Genomic DNA, 25,181 nt, shown 5'->3' with positions numbered 1-25,181 from the left:
CTTTAACCACTCTAACTTTTAATGTGAAAGCTCGAATGCGGAAAATTACTTCGTAAAATAATAGTTTAAATAATTATATAGATAGACATTGACATATTGTACATGACGTGAGATTACTGGAGATAAATGTGTAAACGTTCTTACATATATATTGAAACTTTCACAAGTTTCTAACACACTCGTACGTGTGTACAATTTGTAAATATTATTCAATTTAGTTAGAAGGTCAATTTTGTGGGAAACTTTCACACCTTTTAGGAGACGACATCCGCAAGTTTCTATGAAATTTTAGTTATTTCTTTTCATATAATTTTAGGTGATTGCGATGAGAGGGAGGATGGAATATGAGAATGTGGTTGAGCTCATGGAGCAAGGAGTCGAGCAAGTGAACTTCGTTGGATGTTTAACTAATTTGTTTAAGGACATTGTCATGGCTATTGAAGAGAACGATGAGATCTTGAGAGGTCTATGCGGAGAAGACGGTGTTGTTTATGCTATATGTGAGTTGCAAGAGGAATGTGATTCTAGAGGTTCGTTGATCTTGAAGAAGTATATGGAGTTTAGGAAGCTAGCTAGGTTGGCTTCTGATATCAACAACTCTCCAAATTTGAATCTGCTTGCTGGTGGTGCTTCTGAAAGACCAGACCCGAGAGAAGTAGAGCTCTACGTGGAGGAGATACTGTCTCTGATGCAGTTAGGTGATGATTATACAGAGTTCATGGTGTCAAAGATCAAGTCTTTGACGTCAGTTGATGCTGAGTTGTTACCAAGAGCTACGAAAGCGTTTAGAAATGGTAGCTTTAGCAAAGTGATTCAGGACGTGACGGGATTCTATGTGATACTAGAAGGGTTCTTTATGGTTGAGAATGTGAGGAAAGCCAAAAGGATTAATGAGCATGTACCGGACAGCCTTACCACATCAATGGTGGACGATGTGTTCTACGTGTTGCAGAGCTGTCTGAGGAGAGCCATTTCGACTTCGAACATTAGCTCTGTGATTGCTGTGTTGAGCAATGCTGGTAGCTTGTTGGCTAATGATTACCATGAAGCTTTGCAGCAGAAGATTAGAGAGCCTAACCTTGGTGCTAGGTTGTTCTTAGGTGGTATTGGTTGCATCAAGACGATGGTCGGCTTAAAACCAAATCTCGCTTACTAACTAACATTATAGAAGAGAGCATCTTCAAGATCACGAGTTCGAATGCCATAAAAATAGCTACTTTTAAATGCATTCTTATCTAAAACATGATGAGCAAAAAGCTCATAGCTTCTTAATTCCCTAAAAAAAGTTCTAACACATTGCATTACCAATAAATCATCTTAAATTTTTTTGTTAGTTGTACAAATAATTTTGTTCCTTTTAGTAATTTGAAAACGTACTTGAATTTTATAAATTTTAACTGAGCTGATTATAAACCTTCTCAAAATTCATTATTTATGGATTTGGAAGTTCATAAACAGGTATACATAGTGGGTTTTAGCTCCAGATATACACAAAACAAGCATCTATACTCAAACTATATCAACATTCATTATATAGATTAGGCGACAGAAAAACATTCCTTATAGAGTATTAAATTTTTTGATAAAAAAAAGATAAGACGAGAAACTTATTTGGTTACAAGTCCCAGCAATCAATAAAAAGGAATAATAGATGATGAAATTTCAAATATATGGAAAATATAATTATATTTTTTATTTACATGAAACTGGTTAACAGATGGTATTCAAATAAAAATCAGATTTCCGTTGTATCTTAAACTTTGGCATAAATATAAATTTCAATCATTTCAGAAGGCTCGACTAAAAAAAAACTTTCTCGATCAATCTCTTTGCCCTTCATTCTTAGAGATAAAATAAATGAATACATTGGAGATAGTCTAAGACATGACCGACGTAAATGATCGACGTTGAAATTTCAGCTTTTCTGATTCTTACTATTCTAATGTTTCAATATAATTTGAATATTCCTTTTGCTTTATAATATAATGGTTTGAAAGTCTTTTTTGTTTCACTATATAAATTGTTTTTATATTTCAATGTAACTTTATAATTATTGGATATTGTGTAGCCAATTAAATTATGTAAATTACTGTGAAATTGATTAAATTAATATATTAAATGACAGTTTTCTAAAGTAATAACTTTTAAATATTACATATTCTAATTAACTGATTACATTTTGAAACAAATAGAGTAATCTATAAACTAACTTTATATAGATATGAGGACAAAATTGTAAAATGATATCACTTTGAATTTTTCTCATTCTGTGCTTTCCTAATTGGAAGGAGATAATCAACATTTAATATAATGTTACCCTCAGTATATTAGAAATGGTCGAACCGTAAACTAATTAAGGATGATGTAAGGAAGACGTAAAGATGTATTTCCAGTTATCACAAATATAGAATCAATTGACAACAACTTAATTATGTCCATACTTTCTAATATTATAATATCTCACCATATTAGTGGCTAAATAAGTTTTCTCTAGCACAAATACTCACTATATTCTTGGAGTTTAAGTTTTTCTATCTTATGATATTAGTAGTTTGCTCCAAAAAAAGAAACGGTCGAACTGTACATTGTAATTGGAGAAAGAAAACAAATAAAAATCAACCGAAGACTTTTAAGGTATATGAAACAAAAATTAGAAATAGCAATTCTTTGTAACTAAAGAATAAGGCAATAAAATTGTAAAAATACAAAATAAAACAAAAAAATATACACATAAAGAAAGATTTAGTAAAATCATAATATAATTTCCATAATTGATAGTGCTCAGTTACACTAAAAAGTCTTAATTTACAACATACACAGTTTTATTTACATCTTTAAACCTATTATCTAATTAAAATGATTCTAAAAAATGTGTCAGCATGAAGAGTTATAAAATATACGATAAAATTTAATACATAACGTTAAAAATACATTATCACTGATCACTAAGAAATCATGTTAGTGTAATAAAAATAAAATGACAACACATTTATTAAAACCATAGAACGGCACACAACAAAGTGTTATTAAATATACAAACTACAAATTAAATATGCTCAACGCAAACACACATAAAAATGAAACATCATATTTAGATATATTTAAATAAATAATTTTAAATATATTATATTCTTGATAATTTTAAAATTACTTAAAAAGAAAATAAATTATTAAAAAATTAATATACAAATAAAACTAAATCAATATTTTGTAACGTCAAAATAATAAATGAATAAAAACTATATTATGTTAATAAAATAGATTTTAGATCTTAAAGACTTTTAATTTATGTAATATTAAAAAATTCAAAATTTGTTTATTACAAGTAATATTTTACCATTAGATATATTAAAATAATATTCTAGATCGATATTCAATTATCAGTTTTCAACTATTACACGTAAAAAATATTATTAAGTACGTTTTTTTTTTTGAAAAGGGGGTTTTATATTTTAAGTAGGTTATTGGAGTACTTTTTCTTTTCTTGAATTTATTCGAGATGAGATTCCGATCTTTAAACTAAGATAATTTATGTTCTACACATAACTATTTTTTTACATAATTCTAAAATCGCGGACTTGGTTCTTAATATTTTATTAGTTAATTGTGTTATATATAATAGAATACTTATTTTAAACTAAAAATATAAAAAAATCAAATTTAAAATTAGTTATATATAATTTATTATACAAAAATTCATATACAAATAAAAATGATAAATGTAACAAATTTAAATATATTATCTGCGCGTAGCGCGGAGAAATGATATAGTTATAGTAATAGGGGTTAATCCTGCATTAATCTTAAAATATAAATATTTGCCTACCTATTCTAAAACCTGGCAAGTTGGTTACTGAGAATATCACAATAACATATAAGAATGGTTCAAAGGGAACAAATATTAATTATTTCTTTTAGAAAAACTTTTTGTTAAGACTTGCACGTCATACCTTTGCTGTTTACATTATTTTATTACACATTAAATTGAACTAGCTAGCCCAAACGAAACTCAGTCTTTCGCTTCAATTCTTTTTTTCGAGAAAAAAAACACTTTTAACCACTGCACCAGGTCTCTAGCTTCTTAATCTGTCTTCTCTTCAATCTATCTTTCTATCTCACCCTGATCAGCCATGGGGGAAGAACCACTGCTTCAGAAACTCAGGATTCAAGAAGACATCGAATCAGCCAAACACAAACTTGTTAACGACGACGTTGACGACGGTGATGGTCCAGTCACTTTCATTTTACTCTTCACAACCTTCACCGCTCTCTGCGGCACCTTCTCTTATGGCACTGCCGTAATTTTCTTCATCTTCATCTATTTTTTTTTATTTTTTTTGTGTGGTGGTTTTTCTGTTTCATGTTAGATTAAATATAGCTAGAATGCTCAATAAAGCTGGAAAACAAAAACTAAAATCAACGTAAATTTGAAATGAATAATTTGTTCTTTATAAAAAAAAATACTTTTTTTTATTTTCATACAGCAAAAGTAAAATAAAATTAGCAACATAAACAATGCTTTCTTCTTCTTTATTAGACAAAAAAAAAGCTTTCTTTCATTCTTTTTTACTGAGCACGAAAGTTGGTTAAGATTTATGAGTAGGTCATATATCAAATCGTTAATTATTAGTTTTTGGAAGATCATTGTAGTCATATCGAACAACAGAAATGCTTTTCTGTTTTTATTTCTCTTGGAATGTCCAAATCAAGAGAATGATCTATCAGGCTGTCACGAAAAGCGACATATATTTATGATAAATATATATCCACATGATTTTCTGGTCTTATTTTATTTTGGGAAGGCCGGCTTTACGTCACCAGCTCAATCTGGGATGATGGCAGGACTAAACCTTTCTTTGGCTGAGGTCAGTGTTGAATTGTTGATTTTATTTCCTGCATACTAATATGATTTTCAGTCCTCTTAATAATAATTCTTTGTTATCTAATACAGAAGATAATTTATGAGTAAAGGGACATATGTCAAAAATGTAATAACTATTACATAATCGGAATATTAGTCAACCTGAAACATTCAATAAGAAAATACGAATGCTTCTACCTTAACCTTTACACACCGTCTAATTACTTAACCACTATACTACTGGGTTCATCCGTTTGTATTAATTAGAGTTTCTACTTAAAAGTACATGTCAATGTCATAGTAATATAGTTTTGCTCAGTTATCATTTAAAAAAAAAACGAACATAGCTAGTAATATACAAATAAAATTGTGTTATCTTATAGAAGAAAAAGGCAACTAAGCTATTGTTCATTACATGAATGTAGTTCTCTTTCTTTGGATCCATATTAACAATTGGTGGACTTGTGGGAGCCGCGATGTCCGGAAAACTCGCTGATCTCCTTGGTCGGAGAGGCGTAAGTTTTTAATCCATTATTAAATTTTATTTTATCATAATGACTAAACTTACAATTCAATTACGTCATTCTTTATAAATTCCAATAAAAATAAATAGCGTCTTGATATATGAGTACGCAGGCTTTATGGGTTTCAAACTCGTTTTGCATGACCGGCTGGCTTATGATCGCCTACTCTCAGGTTTCTAAAGATCATTCAATGTTCCTTTTAAGTTTTTTAGTACTATGTTTTTATATGGTATTAGTTTAACTGGTTCAATGTTTTAATTTTTACCAATATAACTTTGGTTTATTATACCCCCAATATTGTACACAAAAATAATTCAGATAAAATTAGAAGAGTTAATATTGATTGTTAACTGTTTCTAATAATATGCTACATACTATTTAAGGCGGCTTGGTTCCTTGACATCGGAAGACTTTTTCTCGGCGTTGCAGCTGGTTTATCTTGTTACGTGGTACGTCTAATTTCATTAGACTATAACTAGGGTTAGTGACTTTCAGTCCAAGCAACAAATAAGTTGGTTATTAACTGCAAATCCAATCCCAATGTACAGGTACCAGTCTACATTGTAGAAATCTCACCCAAACAAATCAGAGGCGCGTTTACTGCGGTTAATGCGGTAGTTAATATACGGCCCATTGTTACTTTTTGCTCATTTTAATTAATTATTTTTAAAAAAATTTAAAAAAAAAGAGATTCTTTGATCGTTTTTCTTCTTCTGCAGCTTGTGATGTCTTCTAGCGTCTCCATTACATTCCTCGTTGGATCAGCCACTTCATGGAAAACATTAGCTCTTATAAGTAACATATAATCTTGGACTTTGCCAACAAAAAAATTTACATATACTTTAGTTAATTTTAACTCTGTTTTCTTATGATTCCAAGTAACAAAGTTGATACAAATGAAATTAATTTTTTTTTTCGTTTGGAATTGTGCAGGTACGGTTCCTTGTGTTTTAGAATTCGTTGGTTTATTCTTTATACCGGAGTCTCCTAGGTGGCTGGTAATGCCTTAGTCTTGTACCTATTGATTAAATTTTAACATATACATATACCATATTAAGAAACAGTATTACAAGTAAATAATTTAAGAGCTTATTTTGTGTGATTTATAGTCTAGAAATGGTCGGGTAAAAGAATCGGTAGCTGCACTCCAACGTCTGCGAGGAAACAACACTAATATCACCAAAGAGGCTGCAGAAATCAAAGTAAAAACAAAATGTTTATGAAACTCAATTAGTAAAACATATTTCCTGGCTGAAGTATTTGATTCCCATAGTTATAATACTTCAAGTATATTTTCAGATATACATGGAAAATCTTCAAGAAGAATTCAAAGAAGATTGCTTTTTCGAGCTCTTCAAACCACGATACTCTCGTGTTATTAGTGTAAGAACTCGACTAAAAATCTAGAGTTTATGAATAGAACTGAATTATCTGTATCTTTTAGGTGGGAATTGGATTGCTAGTACTGCAACAACTCGGAGGCCTCAGTGGCTATACATTTTACATGAGCTCGATATTTCACAAATCAGGTATATTCAGAATTTAAACGAAGCATCTGTATGAAGTATAATATAATTATCAAATAATGATGATAACATACAAGTTAATTGTCTCACAGGGTTTCCTAACAACATAGGAGTATCAATAACGAGCGCGGTGCAGTTGGTGACAAGCATTTTAGGATTAATAATCGTGGATAAATATGGGAGACGGTCCCTTCTAACGGTTATACCTTATTTTAAGTTATTGAAACTATATGATATATGGTGGATAAATTAGAAGTTAACACAGTTTTTGTTTATGTGAATTTCTCATATGCAGATTGCGACGGTCATGATGTGCATGGGGTCATTAATCACAGGACTATCGTTTTTATTTCAGGTTTTTATTAGAAAAATAATCACATTAGTTAAATTATAAGGTATACATTGGTTAATGTAAATTATGTTTCTATTTTTTACCAATATAATTGAAGACATCAAACCTTATTTGCAGAGCTATGCTTTGCTCAACAACTACACCCCAATTTCAGCACTCATTGGAGTGTTGGTACGTACTACATCCAAAAATTATAAAAATCCTTCTTATCTCTTTTTGTCAACTACATTATTATATTTTTTCCTTAATATATTTACCGGCTTTTATAGTATTTTGTCGACCCTAATTGCAGGTTTTTTTCGTTTCCATCACAGTCGGAATAGGAGGTATTCCATGGGTCATGGTCTCCGAGGTAATGTTTTGTCTTTAAATGATCGTGACCAGACTAATAACAATATAGTTCTGTATCAAGAAGCACAAGAACATTATTGTATGTCGAATTCAAAAGCATAAAAACATACAGATGCTCTTATAAAAAAAACATATAGACGAGACTGCGTTAGATTGAATAAAACGTAAATACATTTCGAAAACAAGAAAACTGAGTTATGAATTGTATTGTATGTACTACTTCCGCATAGTATAGTTATATATGTCAAACCATGGAGATTTGTTTTTCCTTGATTTTTTTAAATATATTCGAGAATATTAATTAGGTAATATAAAGTTCTTTTTTTTTCTTTTTTTTGTTCATAGGTAATAAGTTCATTTAATTCAAAGTATCCATATGAACTAACCAGTCGTTTTTAACATATTTAATTGTTTTATTTTGTGGGAAATTTAGATGACACCGATAAATGTAAAGGGATCGGCAGGAACGCTATGCAATCTAACGAGCTGGTCCTGCAATTGGTTCGTCTCCTACACATTCAACTTTCTCTTCCAATGGAGTACTTCTGGTAATTTATATCGTTTTTCTTTCCAATAAGTAACTAATTCTAATTTCACTTATTAATAATTTTCTACTTTTATTACAGGTGTGTTTTTCATATATTCAATAATCTCTGGTTTGGGCATTCTATTTGTGCTGAAAATGGTACCAGAGACTCGAGGTCGTTCACTCGAAGAAATCCAAGCTGATATTACCCGATAATTTAATTTGTACATTGTAATTAATATTTATTTTTATTTGGTATCCAATTCATATAGCTTAATAAATGGTCTCACTTATAAGACCATCTCCAATGTATTTCTCTATTTTTTCCTCTAAAATAGAAGAACTCTAAAATAGAAATCTCTACATATAGAGCAAAATATAGAGGAATGCTATTTCTTCCTCTATAAATAGATGAAAAAATATCAATCTCTATTTTAAAGGCAAAAATAAAAATGGGTTGGAGTGATTTTGTCTCTAAATACTATTATAAAGGTAGAAATAGAGGTGAATTGGAGATGCTCTAAGTCAATTCAATCCTCGTCTGGCCATAATTAAATATGCATAATTTGCACATATACCACCAAACAATTGGTTGGTTCTTTTTTTGTAAGGTCGATTGATCCAGTTTATGTATGGTTCTTTTTTTGTAAGGTTGATTGGTGCATTTTTATGTATGGTGACATATATTACAAGATAAATTAAAAGTTAAATCGCATTACATTACTTATTAGATGTTGCTATATAAAGTCGAACCAATACAAAGTTTGTATATTTATGTATTTAGGGTACCTTCTATTTTTTTTTTTATCATCATCATTTTAATATCGTTCGACTGTGATTCATAAGTATCAGAAAAATATGAGTTGCTGCTATTTAATGTTCTTTCGTTTTCAAATATATACTTATAGTACTTTTTTTCATTTCCAGTTCCTTTGTGAGTTGTCAGACATTAGTATTAGCAGGTCCAACAACCGTTTCTAGCTTGGGTTTTTTTTTTTCAACAAAAAAAATTAAAATAATGAAAAAGAACCAAAAAAGAGAAGATTGGATCTTCAGGTGTCATTTGACAACTTCTGATTGGTTTGTTCTTCTAAGAAGAAATAAATTTTAATTCCAAAACTACACATGATTAAATTATTATTATTTTTGACATTAGAACCTGTTTTTAAATACTTGCCGATGGGGTTGCCCTTAAGTAGGTTTGCCATTTCCGTGTATATTTAGCTTCATCTATATATAAGTCCATGTCGAAATTGATTTATTTGCTGGAGTTCGTATCAGATATAACTACGAGTATGTCTGAGTATGTCGGAATAGGATGATTAGAAATTATCCCACACATTTTTTACTACGGCAAGGTTTTGGAGAAAGGAGGTTTTAGTTATTGTCGTGCCTCGTCGTCACATTGTTAATGTTACATCTACTTTGTTTAGGGTTTTTATAAGTTAATATTTTCACTTTGTGCGTTGACAAATAGCCGATTGAAATAAATGATCAAAGAAACCTTGAATAAGGCTAGTATACTATAGCTCGATCAATTATTATTTTAACTAATTCGTTTATTTCTTAAGAGCCCGATAATAATGACAACGTAATGACACAAAATGATGGAATGAATGACTTAATTTAGGTGAAATTGTTTTTTAGTGTTGTTTTTGTAATACGTTGCCATGCAATGCACTCCATCCTTTAACGTTACACATATAGATCTCATCATGGAAGTCCGCTGGCGCCGTAACCACCACCAGCACCCGCTCCACCACCGAATCCACCACCTGCTCCTCCTCCAAATCCACCACCGGCTCCACCTCCACCTCCGAGTCCACCTCCACCACCAGCTCCACCTCCAAATCCACCACCACCACCAGCACCTCCACCAGCACCACCTCCAGCTCCTCCGCCAAATCCTCCTCCTGCTCCACCACCAGCTCCTCCACCTAAACCACCGCCACCTCCAGCTCCTCCACCTAAACCACCACCGCCTCCAGCTCCTCCACCTAAACCGCCACCAGCTCCTCCGCCAATGCCGCCTCCTCCGCCAAGACCACCTCCTCCACCAAGGCCGCCTCCTCCACCAAGGCCGCCTCCTCCACCAAGGCCGCCTCCTCCTCCAAGGCCACCGCCTCCACCAAGACCACCGCCTCCACCAAGACCACCGCCTGGATGGTGGAAGAACGTCTTTTGATCCTCGAGACCACTCTTAAGCTTCCTGTTAGGGACACTAGCAAATGAAGTGAGAGCTAAAGAACTGACAAGTAAGGCAACAAGAAGCATTGACTTGGAAGCCATTTTGAACTTTGTGTGTTTGTGTATGTGATGATGAGGAACTCTATCCGCTGAATAGGCCTTTATATATAGATCATGTAGCTAGAGATGAAGAATTTTAAAAGTAAATAAAAGGTGAGAATAGTAAAGATTTAGAGTGAATAATTATCATCATTAATTCATCTGCCCATCTAATTCATGTTGGCAAATTTAATGCAATCTCTAACTACCAAATGTTGACTAACTAGTTACTCACCCACATGTAGTAGACCCCTTCTTCAGTCTTTGTGCTAGTACTACTTAACACCATGGTACTAAGTTTCTTGCCTTTCACATTTAAATTTGTCTATAGGGTTCTTTGATGCGTCCGAGTTTTTAATTATTCTATGTTCAGAGTTATTAACTGTCTTCTTAACATGTTTATTATATTTTGTAATATCCATATTATACATGTGTTTATACATTAATGTAATCTTGACGGTATTTATTTTTGGAAATTTGCCAAATATGACTTAAAACTTGATTTTAACTCCAAAAGTATCTCAAACTTGAATCAAATGCAAAAGTAACTCATAAGACTAGTGAAATTACAACCAGCTCATTATGACCAAACAAAAAACCATAATTTATTTTTACGAATATAACCTCGTAAAGTCTTCTGAGATTTTTCAAGTCTTCTGAGATTTTGCAAGTCTTCTGAGATCTATAAGTCTTTTCATATAGTAGATTTTAATTTTTTTTATAAATTTTGTAAAAAATATTTTGACAGGGAAAAATTGAAATCATATAAATATAAATAGTTGCAAGTGATATAAATTAAAATATAATAAAATTGAATTGTTTTCAATATAGATGAGTAAAAGTAGTGAGTCATGATATTCTTTGGTTTAGGATTTGACAACATATGTTGTAGTATTGTATGTGTTTGTGGATTAGATTTTGGAAGCTTAACATTTTCTTGAAAAATTAAATTTTGACATATATGTGCTTAGTTTTGTGTATATTAAACACTTTTTAATTTTAATGAAGTGTTTGTTTCTATTTAATTAATTATTTGAGTTTAAGATTTATATTTAGGGTCTATACGACTTCGAGGAAGTATTCTGGTGATTAGTATTTTATCAGTTAGAAGATTTCCCTGAAAGTCTTCTAACTCCTACTATATTTTAGTTTTCCGCTAAAAATATTTTAGTTTCCTGCTAAAAATATTTTAGTTTCTAGAAGATTTTCAAGTAAGTCTTCTAGGAAGTTTTCTATTAGAAGACTTACTTGAAAGTCTTCTAATCGAAAAACTTTAACTTTATTGAAATTTTTGTCTCCCTTTATAAAGAAAATGACACATTCTCTTTCTTCTTTTTAAATAGCTGCAGCAAAAATGTAATGTTTTTCATTCTAAAACTCTCCAACCTCTCTCTAATCTCTTTGAACTTAAGAACACCAAACTTTATATCAACTTATAGTTATTTCATGTCTTCTTACTGATTTATGTTGTTGTTGTAGGTTTTTCATTATCTGGTTCTCATCTTCTACTCCTTCAAAGGTAGATCTATAAATCATATTTTCTTATTTGGTAACCTACTGTTGCTTAAAGCTTTTATCTTTTGAAAACTCTTTTGGTTGTTTTAAGCTCTTACATTATTTTAGAAGTTTTTCTATGTTTTGAAGTCATTTGAATGCTTTTGGATATATATGTTTTTCAGATCTGAGACAGATGGAGAAGACTTCCAGGGAAGTTTTCTTGGAAGTCTTCTAACATTTAATGCACTAGAAAATTTCGTGAAAGTCTTCTCCTATGTCTCTTCTTTCATTTTAGATATGAGTATTTTGGTAAGTTTATATGCTTGGTTTTTCTTCATTTGGTAACCTCTGGTTGCTTAAAACTCTTATATTTTTTACAATTTATCATTTTTTTTGTAAACACGAAACTTTATATCAGTTTATCATTTTTTGTCTCATGTCATTCTCACTAATTCATCTTGTTTTGTAGATTTTTTATTACATGGTTCTCATCTTCCACTCTTTTAAAGGTAGATCTATAAATCATATTTTTTTATTTGGTAACCTCTTGTTGCTTAAATCTCTTACTTTTTAAAAATTCTTTTGGTTGTTTTAAGCTCTTACCTTATTTTTGAATTTTTTCTATGTTTTGAAACCATTTGAATGCTTTTGGATATGCAGGTTTTCATATCTAAGACAGATTTGGAAGACTTCTAGGGAAGTCTTTTTGTAAGTCTTCTAACATTTAAAGCACTAGATGACTTTCTGGAAGTCTTCTGACAAAGCCTTCTCCCATGTCAAGTGGAGTTTAAGCTTGTCTTTGTAGAGGAATGAGTTATAATAATTTTGTTTATGGTTGTAATTTGTATGTGTACTCTTTTAGTTGTGAATTCTTTTGTAAATTTGAAAAGATATTAATGAAAAAATTTGGTAAATATGTTAATGTCTACAATATTATCTTGCCAAAAATACTTGATATTATTGAAATTATTGATACAACTTCAATAGCAAAACACAATAACACAAAAAAATTAATCAACTTTACTACAACTAATTAATAGAGAAAAATTCTCAAGAAAACTTAGTTAAATTCACAAAAGAACAAACATTACATTAGTTCAAACCTATAACACTTTCACTAGAAGTTTCCTGAGAAGTCTTCTGGAAGACTTTTCAGAAAACTTAACTTTCAAGCGGAAATTTTAAATATAAGGGAAAAATTTAAGCGGAAAATTTAAGTTTTAAGTGAAAACTAAAATTTCAAATTTCATGAAAGTTAAAAAAATATATCTTATAATCAAGGAAGACATATTAAACCATATGATTCGATATTCTTGAGGTTACTTAACACTTTTGAAAGTTAAAAATAATATATCCTTAAGTTGAAAATACAAATTTACTAAAACTAACGTAGAAGACTTATGGGGAAGTCTTCTTTCATTAGCTAGAAACATTAATAAGCATGAATGTTGTTAACCTCATAATTATCACCAATTAAGTTATTAATTTCATTCAGGAGCCCCAATATTGACTAATATACATGAATTAACAAGAAAATGTTTAAAAGTCTTTATAGTTTTAGAGAAAATGAAATTTTATTAAACGTTGACGTAGACGACTTCCACGGAAGTCTTCTGGTCCATGCATAGGTTAGTTTGCAATTGACTTTATGTGTCAGAATTTTGATTTTTCCTAGACGACTTACATGTTTTATTTTTCTGTTGGATGACTTCCGTGTAAGTCGTCTAGGAAAAAATCAAATTTCTAACACAATCCGGTCAAATGCAAAACTAACATGTGTATCCTAGACTTCCATGTAAGTCGTTTCAGGTTACTTTTGCAATTGAAAATTAAACTTAAATATTTTATTTTATCCGGACGACTTCTATGTGAATCTTCCAGCAGACAACTTACATGTAAGTCTTCTGTAATAACCAATGTTTGACCAGTATCTTAGAATAAAATCCTAGAAGACTTCCGTGTCAATCGTCTACCGGAAGACTTACATGGAAATCATCCGGATAAAATTAATTATTTAAGTTTTATTTTTCAATTGCAAAAGTAACCTAAAACGACTTATTTGGAGTCATCTTGTAAAAATTAAATATTTAATTTTTATTTTTCTGTTAGATGACTTTCGTGTAAGTTGTCTAGGAAAAGTTAAATTTCTGACACAATCCGGTCAGATGCAAAACTAATCTGTTTATCCTAGATGACTTACCGGGAAGTCTTTTCTAATTTTTTTGAAAGCAAAGAAAAACGGAAGACTTCCAAAGAAGTCGTCTCTAAAAGACACACATAAAGTCAATTGCAAAACTAATCAATGCATTGACTAGAAGACTTCCGTGTAACTTTTCTCTTCTGAGAAGACTTACACGAAAGTCTTCTGACGCAAAGATCTGAGAAAAAATTGATTTCATAGCTTTAACCAAGGAGATAACTTGTTTAGCTTCTCCAATCACACAATACTTCACCACCAAAGCAACCTACTTGTTAATGACTACGAAGCATGAGCTTGAATGGTTCTATAAACCTTAAACATTTTAGAATCAAAATCTTGGATTTTTTTGGACGAATATAGAGAGAAAGTGAAAGAGATGTTATTTTTAGTTCATAAGAAATGAGATAGGAGTCAAAATCGATTTTTATGTGCATTAAGAGCATCAAATCGGTTGTTCATGGTGGTTGGTGTATTGATGGCAATGACAATATTGTAAATACATGAAGAAAATGAGGATGAGAGAATAAAAAACTTATTTTCAAAAAAATAAAATAAAAATAATAATGATATTTTCATAAATAATCTGAACTTTTGGGATGAACATGGCAAATGAAAGTTCAAAAAAAAAGTTATAAGTTGATTCTCTGTTTGACATTGAGTTTTGATTCATATTTGCAAAAAGTTAATTTTTTTAAATATATTTTCCAATACATTGTAATGTTGACAGTATTTCTTTTTATATATTTACCCATATTATATAGGGAGTATAATATATGAAATCACAATTTTCACTTAATTTATTCTTCTCATCTTCCTTGGCGTGGACAAGGTAGAATCGGCATCTGCCTCACACTGGTGCAATGCATAAAATCATTCTCGTTTTAGAATTCTATGTTGAAGAAAATTATTCGCGGTGACTATTTTGTGAAATAGAATAATATGCTATAGGCCAAGAAGTTTTCAAATCTTGGTGCTCTTCTTGGATTAAATGCTTCTTAGTTAATCTACTTTCTCATCTATAATTTTAACGTCCAATAATAGTTGTCAAAGTCATGTGGTCCCAACAGTTCAATATATGAAAACAACTTTACACCATTAAATTAAAGGGTTAATTAAATCAGATCCAGATACAATTTAATAAGTTCTTTTTAATCGATAGAAAATCTTAACAAAAAAGGCCAGGAAGAAGTTTTAATCATTTTAATGCTGCTGGTTACACATGAAGGCATGGTACATTTGCGTAGTGATATATAACATCTTTTTCTTGATAAATATATCTTACAAATTTACAATCACACAACCCGGCCGTGTCAGTATTGCAATTCATATTACTAATAATCAACAGAAAAAGAAAAAAAATTTCAGGGTCAAGAGTTGAAGTGACAGAAAAGAGACAGAATAAAACTGTAAACGAGTCTTCACACACTTCAGAGAACAAAAGTATGGAGCGGTAGTTCTGAGCCGTTGGTGGATAGAATGAGAGTAATTTCTGTAACGGTCGCACATATTTTTCTCTTTTGCAGATCGACTACAGTTCATTAAATCGATAATTTTTAGCACGGTCAATTTCTAGAGTTAGCATACTTGTTTTCTGGTTCACCAAATGATATGCATAAGGCTAAAGCGTTCTAAAAGGATATTGTTTATTTATCCAAAAGCAGAAGGAAGTTTATGTATTAGTCGACTTTGGGATTCTTCCAAGGTTTTTTTGTGTGTTAACTCTTGATTTAGCTAGCTTTGAATTACTCTATCTGACTCAGATTATATAGATCAGATACAAACTGTATATTTGTTCTCAGATATGGATCTTTTGGAAACGCTAAATGAGGTATAAAAAATCTTGGGTGAGAGAAAATTGTTAAAGATCTAAGTAACGTATTTATCTTTGGTCTGACGACTAGCTAAACATGCAAATCTGGTACGGAAGACGTCAAGAAAATGCCGTCCACGTGCTTCATAGGTTATGTATCTGTTGAAAGGCTACTATTTCTGAAATAGTGACTGGAACGAGTTGGGGTATTACAGAAAGCGAAAACCGCTCTTTGCAACCTCTAATAACAAAACTACTTGATCAGGTCTCTATTATATATGAGGAAGCAGTAACGGCCCTGAGGGGAAGCCAAAGAAGCTTAGGCTTCCGGCCTTTTTTTGGTTTAGTAATTTAGCGGCCACATATTCCTAAGAATCTTCAATTAGCCTAGTTGTTAATGCTCATCGAAGATGAGAGATAAGTTTTAGGTTCGATTCTTCGCACATGCAGTTTTAAAATTGCTTCCGGTCTGAAAATATATAGGGCCGGCACTGTGAGGAAGAATAGATATAGCTCCCTTTTCATTTTTGGTTTCATGCCAAGTTCTTTTGCTGAGTTTGAGTCTTGAGCTGTGACAGAGGTTTTTCTGATCCGCATGTGACTTTGTGTGAAAGTTGATTGTTCCACCACTAACTATTGATCACGTGCTGCTGAAATAGGGTTTCACCGAATTTAATTTGTTTCGGATTTAACTTTTGGTTTATTTATGTTACAAGTCTATCTCTTGATTGTTGGTATGAGCAATTTTTTTAAATTACAAACATTTTTTTTGGATAATATTATAAACAAGCTATTATCCTTGCTAACAGTATTTTAATTAAAACAATAATATTTTTAATAATTATTTGAGAATTTGGTATATACACTTTACAAATTGATTATTTTAAAATAAAATGTTGTAGGAAAGCAACCTATAAAAAAGTTATTTGAATTATTTATTATTTATTTATATTTATATATGTTTAGAGTAAGTGTATAATTATCCTTTTTAGTAATTTTTTGATTATTTTTCCGTTATGTGTTTTTTGGTCAAAAAATATTTATTGGCTCATTTTAAAGAGTTGTCCGTACTTTTAAAAGAAATTATACATGTTATAATTAAATAATTGCTATGTCATATTTTTCAAAAAAAAAAAACATGTCATTTTTTGTTAAAAATGAATATGGTAATTAGTAATTTTTAGGGGGTTACATTTTTAACACACACAAAATAATATTATACAGAAGTTTCGTTATTTGCAATCCGGAACACAAAATTCGAAATATTTCCTTAAAACAACCATTCAGAGATATTTTGATTCAAAATCCGTCGAGACTTGCGATTCCCTCTCGCGCCCTTCTCCCGTCATCATCTTCCCAACGTCTCTACTCTTTCCTCTCTCTCGCTCTAATTCACAGCAATGGAGGAAACTGACGAAACGGAAACCGAATCGCAGGTATCTCCGATTATATTATCTGATTTTGCTGTTCGTCTCTCCCGAGAATACGGATGTTATGTCGTTGTGATCCATCCAAGTACGCAAGTTTTGATATCTAGCTTTCGCCAATTTACGATTTGGAAGATTCAAAGTCTGTTCCGGCTTCGTTTTACGCCGATCTCGATTGTAAAGAGCTTGACGAAACCCTAGCTGCTCCTCTTTGAATCTTGATTAGCCTAATCGGAACTAGTGGGAGTCTAATCGTTGCGTCTGAGTCGAAAAGTTTGCAGATCATCAGAATCATTCATACTTACTTCAATTGCAATGCAGGTTTATATGGCTTGCATTCAGCACGGTCGTCGGTTAGTAATTTAACATCACATTCTTGTTTGAGATGAATATTATTGTGAAAATATGCTAAGAGACTCAACAATTTGTCAATTACATCTGAGTGAATGCTTATGTAATTCAGTGGCTTCTTTCGTTAGCTGGTTATCAGATGGAGAAACTCATATTTAGCTTACAAAATTTGTTTTTTTTTTTTCAGAGTTGGAGTTTCTTACTACGACTGTAGTGTACGCCAGCTTCATGTGCTTGAATTTTGGGAGGAAGATTGCTCTGATTTTACTCTGATCAATATGGGTATAAATTTTTAATACGATATGAAGTTGAATCTTTACATGTAGTAGTTGCCTGCATGCAATTCCATATATTGATCTATCACATTTTTAATGGAAAGTTTAAGTCAAGGAGGTTCTTGATTTTCAGCTACTTTTCTGCAGTTTTTGTTCTGCTACACTTGTCCTCTGGTCTCATTAGGTATTTGTTCGCTTCATTTGTGTTGGTTGTATTTCTTCAGTCAAATATCAAGCAAAGCCATTGGTCATTTACACAAGCACCAAAAGTGAAGATTCCTTTGTATCTGCTCTGCAGAAGAGTGGTATGGCGCCATCTATTTTCTATGATTATATGGGCCCTATAATTTATGGACTTGCATAATTATTTGATTCTGCAGATGGAACTGAAGAGGATACCATGGTGAAGCAGGTAAAGAGCTCAACATTTAGCTACGAGCAAGCGTGGCACAGGTAAAGAAAGTGTAATCAGCTCCACTTATTTGCGGTGGTTTCGGTTAGTCAGATGACATGATGAATGTAGTAGGAAACTGGTTCCTGCAGTTCTAGTTGTAATAGCTTACCTGACTCATAATATCTGCTGTTTTACACTGATTTTTACCCCAATATTCTGTAGGCTTGTTTATCTTCGAGTAACAGGAATGGATGAAGGGCTGAATATCAAAGAACGGGTTTGTTATGTAAGTTACAACAAGGAATTGTTATTTTTTTTACGATGGATTCTCTTTAATCTCATTGTATAACGTGCTAGTATAGAGCTTATTGATACTTTTGATGCCAAAATGAAAACAGTTTGGCATCTTCAGTAATTTTTCTGTGTAAAGCAAAACAAAGCTATCTGTTGGTCTTGCTACTAATTTAGTAGTTGATAAAATGATTCATTTATTATTGTATGATGTTTCTTCATTGTCTTGTAAATTGCAGCTGAGTTCAATGATGGATGTAGGCAGTGAAGTCCAAGTTCGTGTTAGTGGGGGTCTTCTTGCTATATTAGAAAGCGAACGAATTGTAGATACCCTGGAACAAAACGAATCTGGGACAGCGTCAATTGCAATTGACTCAGTCATGGAAGTACCATTGTATCCTCCAATGTCTCTGTTCTGTTTATTTTCGTCTTGGTGAAAATATTTTCTAAATTTTTTCGGATGGTAGTGCTGCCTCAAAATCCTTGACAAATGTTTCAATAGGAACAAGTTTCTCAAACTTGATGCAGCTGCTCACGAGGCACTACAGATATTTCAAATAGATAAACATCCAAGCCATATGGGCATTGGCAGGGCAAAAGAAGGGTAAATGGCTAATGGTTCAACTGTTAAATGTTATATCTGTTTTCTTCTTCTCTGCCTTATGAATAATCTTCACTGATTTTTTTAAATGAAGGTTCTCGGTGTTTGGCATGATGAATAAGGTTTGCTTTCCTTGCATTGGGCATTCTAGTTGTTACTGCTTGTATATATGATTTAACTTACCTGGCCTATTTCAGTGTGCCACACCAATGGGTAGACGGCTTTTAAGGTAATAAATCTGAATGATAGGTATATAAAACTCTCCTGCAGCTAGTGATATGTGTAATCTTAAGGTATCAGTTTCATTCTCTCTATTTTCAGAAGCTGGTTTATGAGGCCAATTCTGGATCTTGAAGTGTTAGACCGTCGTCTCAATGCTGTATCCTTTTTCCTTCGCCTTATGCCAAGTAGAATAGGAGTTGGGAATCAGTAAGAAAGAAGAGAAACCAATTGACAAAATTTGAAGTCTGCTTTCCGAAGCCTTATCAGCATAAAAAAAAAACCCAATCATCATTTGTTCTGAATGACAAATAATGTTTTCGGTTGCTTACTAAGAAATTTCTCTTGACTGTATGAGATTACCTTTTTCATATCTTCTATAGAGCTGATGACATCTTTGCGGGATACACTGAAATCTGTGAAGGACATATCCCATTTGCTCAAGGTAAGAAGGTACCATTGTTCTGTATTTAAATTTTTTTTCGTGGTAGGCTGGTAGCATGCTTATTTGCTATAGTCGTAAGAGCCTGTGAAGCAGATTCTTGAATTAGAAGCTGATGGCACAGAGAATATATTCCATATAGTTTGTGGTGTATATGTTAATTGTTAATCTGTTGGCAGAATCAGTGTTCTCTTTGCATGCGATGTGTGAACTTGTATGCCGATCATGTAGATTCTTTATTTCTTGTACACATTTGGTTTTGCTAAATATCTCATTCTTATGTGAAAACAAGAAATTCAACTCCCCGACGTCCTTGTGCACCAGTAATGATTGGACAGCTTTTATGAAGGTAATTGTTTCACTATACGATCATCTTCCATATCTCCTCTCATTTATTGCTTGCAGGCCTTTCTTATATTTTTTTCCTTCACTATACTCCAACTACTCTATTCATTAGTTTCTTTTAAAAATGGTTTCTGTAACTAGATTTCCTATGAAGTCTTTTCGGGCAGATCCTAGCTGAAATTTCGATTGAATCCTACAAAAATAGTTTCAGAAGCTAATGCCCTCTTTTGTGTGCATTAGAGTATAGGTGCCCTCTTGCACGTGAATAAGATATTTGAAGTTGGAGTCTCTGAAAGTCTCCGAGAGCATATGAGACGCTTCAACTTAGACATTATTGAGAAGGTTGCTAATATTTCTCATAACCAAACAGCTTATGAAGCTTCAAATGCTATTTTCTCATTCGTTTATTCAGTTGCATGGTTGTTTTGCTAAGTTCTCTTGCCATGTTGCAGGCTGGCTTATGTATCAGCACAGAGCTAGATTATGTATATGAACTGGTCAGTTGGTTGTTTTTTGCCTCTCTCATTCCATTATAATCCGTAGTGTCTTCTTCAAAAGAGCATATCTTAACATCTCTCTTTTCCTTTCCTTGGAGAATTACAACCTTTATGAAACATTTAAAAGTGGCAAAAATTCTTAAACGTCTCAATTCAAAGTTACTCAGAAGTTGGATATTCGTTTAAACAAATTCAGCAGGCCTCTGAGTGAGAGATGCGTAGGATATGTATAACAATCATGGACTTACTTCCGCAGGTACTTGGAGTCATTGATGTAACTAGAAGCAAAGAGAAGGGTTATCAAACATTGGTTAAAGATGGATTCTGTGCTGAGGTATTACAGAAATTTGTTTTCGTTCAGGCTGTCATATCTCAAATTTTTCTTTCAAGTAATTCATTTCTTGTTTTACCAGTTGGATGAGCTGAGGCAAATATACGAGGGGTTGCCGGAGTTCCTGCAAGAGGTTATTTCTATGTGATAATTTCTCCTAATTGATAACTGAAGTAAACGTGTCGTTTGGATGATTCCGTTTTCTCACAGGTTTCATCGATGGAGTTTGAACACTTACCTCATCTGCATAAGGAGAATCTCCCTCCTTGTATTGTCTATATTCAACAAATTGGTGGGTCTGAAGTTCCACGATTTTGTTTTCACATAAGTTCTATACAGTGTTATATACTTAAATGTTTTGCTAGAAAGATTTTCTAATCATAATTGCCTTTTACGAATTAGAATCACTCCTAACAAAAGTGAGATACAGTTGCACACTTGGAACCATAATGCCCTGGGGTTATCAGTTCAACTATGGTGACTTATGCTTCTAGATTGCTGCGTAGCATTTCAATTTGTGATGTGTATTTAAGAAATCATGACCATGCGTCTTTATCCACACTTGGATAACGGTTCACTCCTTTATGTAAATGAAATATAACTTTTCCGTTGATTTACCTGTTCTGCAGGGTACCTCATGTGTATTTTTGGAGAAAAACTTGATGAAACTGCACTTGATAGGATTAACGAATTTGAATTTGCGGTACGTTGTGTTTGTGTTAAAATATTTCGAAATTTATAATTTGGACGCTATGCATAGCATAACTTATTTAATCTAGAAATCTCTCTTGTAAGTAGTTCTCTGATCTGGACGGGGAGACTCAGCGATTCTTTTATCATACTCCAAAGACAAGAGAGTTAGACAACGTGCTTGGAGATATCTACCACAAAATTTTAGGTATGCTCTTCGTGCAGGTTAATTGTTTACCTGGCACAGTTCTTCTTGCGTAAGATGATGTATTCTTTTTAACAAAAAATTGTTGACAGATATGGAGAGAGCTATTATAAGGGACTTGCTATCGCACACACTTTTGTTCTCGGCACACCTGTTGAAGGCAGTTAATTTCGTTGCAGAACTTGATTGGTAATCAATACATTCCAAAAGCTACTGATATCCCATTTCATTATTAGCCTCTCCTACTCTCCTCTTAATATAACACTTTTTCATAGTAACTGATTGGCTGCTCATGAGTAATGACTAATTACCATTTATTCTTCTTGGCATTTGTAGCATTTTATCGTTGGCTTGTGTAGCCCATCAGAATAAGTACGTAAGGCCTGTTCTGACAATGGAATCATTGCTTGATATTCGGAATGGAAGGTGAAGTTGCCTCTTTTAGCTGCATTTACGTCTTATTGTTGCATTTATACATAAACTCCTAACAAAAACTTGTATCGGTTAATATCTATACTGGAGGGCAGGCATGTTTTGCAGGAAATGGCAGTGGATACATTTATCCCCAACGATACTGAAATAAATGATAACGGTGAGCTGATTGCTGATTAAATTGTTTTGAATAACTTGTTAACTAGTCTGTGTTCATCACCTGATTGCAAGCGTTTCCTGCTTCAGGTCGAATTCATATCATTACCGGTCCTAATTACTCAGGAAAGAGCATATATGTGAAGCAGGTCGGCTTTACTTTTGTTTCTCTTCTTCCAATGAATGTGTATATCATCTCCATGAATTGACAACTAAAGCCGATGATTCTTTCTTTCTGGCTTGCTATTTCTAGGTGGCTTTAATTGTTTTCCTATCTCATATTGGAAGCTTTGTACCAGCAGATGCTGCAACTGTTGGTTTAACTGACAGGTTGAACGTCCTGGATTCTTTCACCCTTCTAGAATCTCTTTTTAAAGGTATATCCGTCCTTGCTAAGATCAGTCGTACAATAACAGGATCTTTTGTGCAATGGGAAGCAAGTTCATGACCGCGGAGCAATCTACATTTATGATTGATCTACATCAAGTGGGAATGATGCTAAGGTATCTCTGAACTGCCGCTATATTAGCTTTATTCCAAGCTACTGATAGGAACTTGTGAGCCGGTCTCAGTTACTTTTATCAGTTAGTGACTTCTTGTTCACGAGCTCTGTTATTCTAAAGTTCATGGGTCATGATCATATTTCTACTGATTGTGATTGGCTTGCATGCTCCAGGCAGGCAACTTCAAGATCTCTGTGTCTCTTGGACGAGTTTGGTAAAGGCACTCTTACAGAAGGTTTGTTGTCTGTTTATGGACTTACCTGCTCTCTGCTTTGCACTTAAAGGCACATGTTTGTGAAAAACTCCTGCCTTACATAAACTCGTACAGATGGTATTGGCTTGCTTGGTGGGACAATTAGTCACTTTGCTTCATGTAATGAGCCACCAAGGGTATAGCGTTCTCTTGTCTGTCTTTCCATAAGACCTTATATATTCTCTGACAACCCTCAAGTAGCATGTTACATGACATGGATTATTGCTGCATGCTTCCAGGTTCTAGTATGCACCCACTTGACTGAACTACTTAACGAGAGCTGCTTGCCCGTTGTATGTACTCCGAACCAACATTCTCAAATTTCGAGTTTCTATTATTGCAGTATCCCTAAAGATTCCTGATTTTTTCTTTTACTCCAGTCTGAGAAGATACGATTCTACACAATGAGCGTTCTGAGGCCAGATACAGAATCAGCAAACATGGAAGAAATTGTCTTTCTTTATCGGTACGAAGTCTCGACTAGCAATCTACCTAAACTGTCTACATTATCAAGACTTCACGTCATTGTTTAAGGAAATGGTCTTGACGCAGGTTAATCCCGGGACAAACGCTGCTGAGTTACGGTAAGCATTTCATTCTTTGATCATTGTCTACATACGATAATGCAAACACCAAATGACATCAACCTATTTATGTAACGCAGGTCTACATTGTGCACTACTCGCTGGTACATTTTTATATAATCAGTTAATGGCAATATCGTTGGGATCTATTTAATAATGTGGATTAAAAGTAACAGAATAAATTTCACTGTTTATTGATTCGCAAGGTGTCCCAGAGGAAGTGGTGAAGAGAGCAGCCATCGTGTTGGACGTCTTTGAGAGTAACAACAACGTGGATAAACTTAACCTTGACAACATATCGTCTCAAGATCAAGTATTCAAGGTCTTTTTGCTACTCTCTCACTTACCCTTGTCTCATCTGTCCTCATGGCTTTACCAAACTTCTTACCGCACGGAATGAAACTGGCAGGATGCTGTTGACAAGTTTATGGAGTTTGATATCAGTAAAGGTGATATCCGTGCTTTCTTTGAAGACATGTTCACTTCTTAAACTAGTCTCCATAAGGTTGCATCTCGTACTTACGAAAGCTAATTACCAAGATGGATATGCTGATTTCTAAGAATAAACTTAATTCATCATCAAAATTATTTGTTTTAAAAGAGGAAAAAGCAATACAGGAAGACATCCTTGAATCTAATTAGAAACCAGTTCTACTAAAACAACCAAAATGAACTGATGGCAGGGAGAAAATGCTGATAACTAAATATAAATCACATGTTTTTTACAAGATCATGTATCAAACTTGTGCACTTTTAACAAACAGAAATGCATACCCATCAGTGTGGTAGACAAACTTGTTATACAAAAAGTGAAATAAAGATTTCGAACGTATTAACTATATTATTGTTTCCTTTTTTTTTATTTGTTTTTGGTTTTCAAATACTGGTCGACGTTTTGTCTGTGATATCTTTTTTGTTTTATCTTCTTTGCGTATAAGCTAAGGATTGTCCTTTCGTCATTTGCTCATCTTGACCACATCTTGGTCTCACCACCCACTTTACCGGTTTTACTTTTTCTTTAACTTTCCTTTTTATATCATTTAGCTTTCTTTTATTTTTCTTTTGTTAGTAATGGTTTCACGATTTTAGTCGGCAAACAAAAAAAAAATGCTTTCACGATATGAATTAGTAATGGTTTCACGATTTTAGTCGGCAAACAAAAAAAAAATGCTTTCACGATATGAATTAATGTTTAAAAAAAAACAATAAATAGCCGGAAATTAATATTAGCAATCATAAATAATCAGTTTTC

General features: G+C 32.8%; 4 protein-coding genes across 8 annotated transcripts; 3 read left to right on the top strand and 1 right to left on the bottom strand.

Moving 5' to 3' along the window:
- The first annotated feature begins 325 nt into the window (after positions 1-325).
- On the top strand, positions 326-1,156 carry LOC117134385 (conserved oligomeric Golgi complex subunit 4-like). The gene has a single exon (XM_033292686.1). It carries the CDS (start codon positions 326-328, stop codon positions 1,154-1,156), a length of 831 nt encoding a protein of 276 aa, XP_033148577.1.
- A 2,232-nt stretch (positions 1,157-3,388) lies between these two features.
- Positions 3,389-9,811, top strand: LOC103869319 (putative sugar transporter ERD6-like 13). 4 transcript variants are annotated; one of them, XM_009147378.3, is made up of 18 exons: positions 3,393-4,298; positions 4,803-4,865; positions 5,287-5,376; positions 5,498-5,557; positions 5,769-5,834; positions 5,934-5,999; positions 6,105-6,180; positions 6,319-6,383; positions 6,495-6,587; positions 6,685-6,768; positions 6,830-6,914; positions 7,004-7,110; positions 7,207-7,266; positions 7,381-7,434; positions 7,556-7,615; positions 8,048-8,162; positions 8,241-8,433; positions 8,662-9,811. In XM_009147378.3, the coding sequence occupies exons 1-17, from the start codon at positions 4,131-4,133 to the stop codon at positions 8,354-8,356; spliced, it is 1,428 nt and encodes a 475-aa protein (XP_009145626.1). In that variant the 5' UTR covers positions 3,393-4,130; the 3' UTR covers positions 8,357-8,433; positions 8,662-9,811. The 4 variants fall into 4 exon arrangements, with proteins under 4 accessions (XP_033148744.1, XP_033148745.1, XP_009145626.1 ...); XM_033292852.1 differs by having other exon boundaries at positions 3,394-4,865; XM_033292854.1 differs by lacking the exons at positions 8,241-8,433; positions 8,662-9,811 and having other exon boundaries at positions 3,391-4,865; positions 7,361-7,434.
- On the bottom strand, positions 9,679-10,488 carry LOC103869318 (glycine-rich protein 5). The gene has a single exon (XM_009147375.3). The coding sequence runs from the start codon at positions 10,427-10,429 to the stop codon at positions 9,854-9,856; it is 576 nt and encodes a 191-aa protein (XP_009145623.1). The 5' UTR covers positions 10,430-10,488; the 3' UTR covers positions 9,679-9,853.
- Positions 10,489-10,714: 226 nt separating this feature from the next.
- LOC103869317 (DNA mismatch repair protein MSH5) lies at positions 10,715-24,567 on the top strand. 2 transcript variants are annotated; one of them, XM_033292851.1, is made up of 35 exons: positions 10,715-13,539; positions 14,269-17,369; positions 17,682-17,713; positions 17,899-17,993; positions 18,211-18,291; positions 18,367-18,439; positions 18,603-18,666; positions 18,911-19,065; positions 19,174-19,275; positions 19,367-19,394; positions 19,470-19,501; positions 19,594-19,651; positions 19,850-19,936; positions 20,226-20,282; positions 20,519-20,620; positions 20,731-20,775; positions 21,032-21,109; positions 21,189-21,239; positions 21,317-21,398; positions 21,736-21,809; positions 21,905-22,004; positions 22,094-22,190; positions 22,338-22,427; positions 22,529-22,593; positions 22,680-22,738; positions 22,843-22,919; positions 23,006-23,092; positions 23,266-23,327; positions 23,421-23,482; positions 23,585-23,638; positions 23,726-23,811; positions 23,898-23,929; positions 24,010-24,033; positions 24,136-24,251; positions 24,339-24,567. In XM_033292851.1, the coding sequence occupies exons 2-35, from the start codon at positions 17,334-17,336 to the stop codon at positions 24,417-24,419; spliced, it is 2,424 nt and encodes an 807-aa protein (XP_033148742.1). In that variant the 5' UTR covers positions 10,715-13,539; positions 14,269-17,333; the 3' UTR covers positions 24,420-24,567. The 2 variants fall into 2 exon arrangements, with proteins under 2 accessions (XP_033148742.1, XP_009145622.1); XM_009147374.3 differs by having other exon boundaries at positions 10,715-17,369.
- The last annotated feature ends 614 nt before the right edge of the window (positions 24,568-25,181 follow it).

Source organism: Brassica rapa, chromosome A05 (genome assembly GCF_000309985.2).
Source record: "Brassica rapa cultivar Chiifu-401-42 chromosome A05, CAAS_Brap_v3.01, whole genome shotgun sequence".
In the NCBI taxonomy this organism is placed as follows: Eukaryota; Viridiplantae; Streptophyta; class Magnoliopsida; order Brassicales; family Brassicaceae; genus Brassica; species Brassica rapa.
The sequence above is the reverse complement of the archived record's forward strand: the minus strand, read 5'-3'. Positions and strand labels throughout refer to the sequence as shown.

What these genes read in the sequence shown, in the direction of transcription:
- LOC117134385 (XM_033292686.1), top strand. Translation starts at nt 326, where the DNA reads ATGAGAGGGAGGATGGAATATGAGAATGTGGTTGAGCTCATGGAGCAA.
- LOC103869318 (XM_009147375.3), bottom strand. Translation starts at nt 10,429, where the DNA reads ATGGCTTCCAAGTCAATGCTTCTTGTTGCCTTACTTGTCAGTTCTTTA.
- LOC103869317 (XM_033292851.1), top strand. Translation starts at nt 17,334, where the DNA reads ATGGAGGAAACTGACGAAACGGAAACCGAATCGCAG. An exon ending in TTTTACTCTGATCAATATGG is followed by an intron (nt 17,994 to 18,210) that starts GTATAAATTTTT and finishes GTATTTCTTCAG; the next exon opens with TCAAATATCAAGCAAAGCCA. An exon ending in ACTGTTGGTTTAACTGACAG is followed by an intron (nt 22,920 to 23,005) that starts GTTGAACGTCCT and finishes GTACAATAACAG; the next exon opens with GATCTTTTGTGCAATGGGAA.
- LOC103869319 (XM_033292852.1), top strand. Translation starts at nt 4,596, where the DNA reads ATGAGTAGGTCATATATCAAATCGTTAATTATTAGTTTTTGGAAGATC. An exon ending in ATCTCCTTGGTCGGAGAGGC is followed by an intron (nt 5,377 to 5,497) that starts GTAAGTTTTTAA and finishes ATGAGTACGCAG; the next exon opens with GCTTTATGGGTTTCAAACTC. An exon ending in GATACTCTCGTGTTATTAGT is followed by an intron (nt 6,769 to 6,829) that starts GTAAGAACTCGA and finishes TGTATCTTTTAG; the next exon opens with GTGGGAATTGGATTGCTAGT.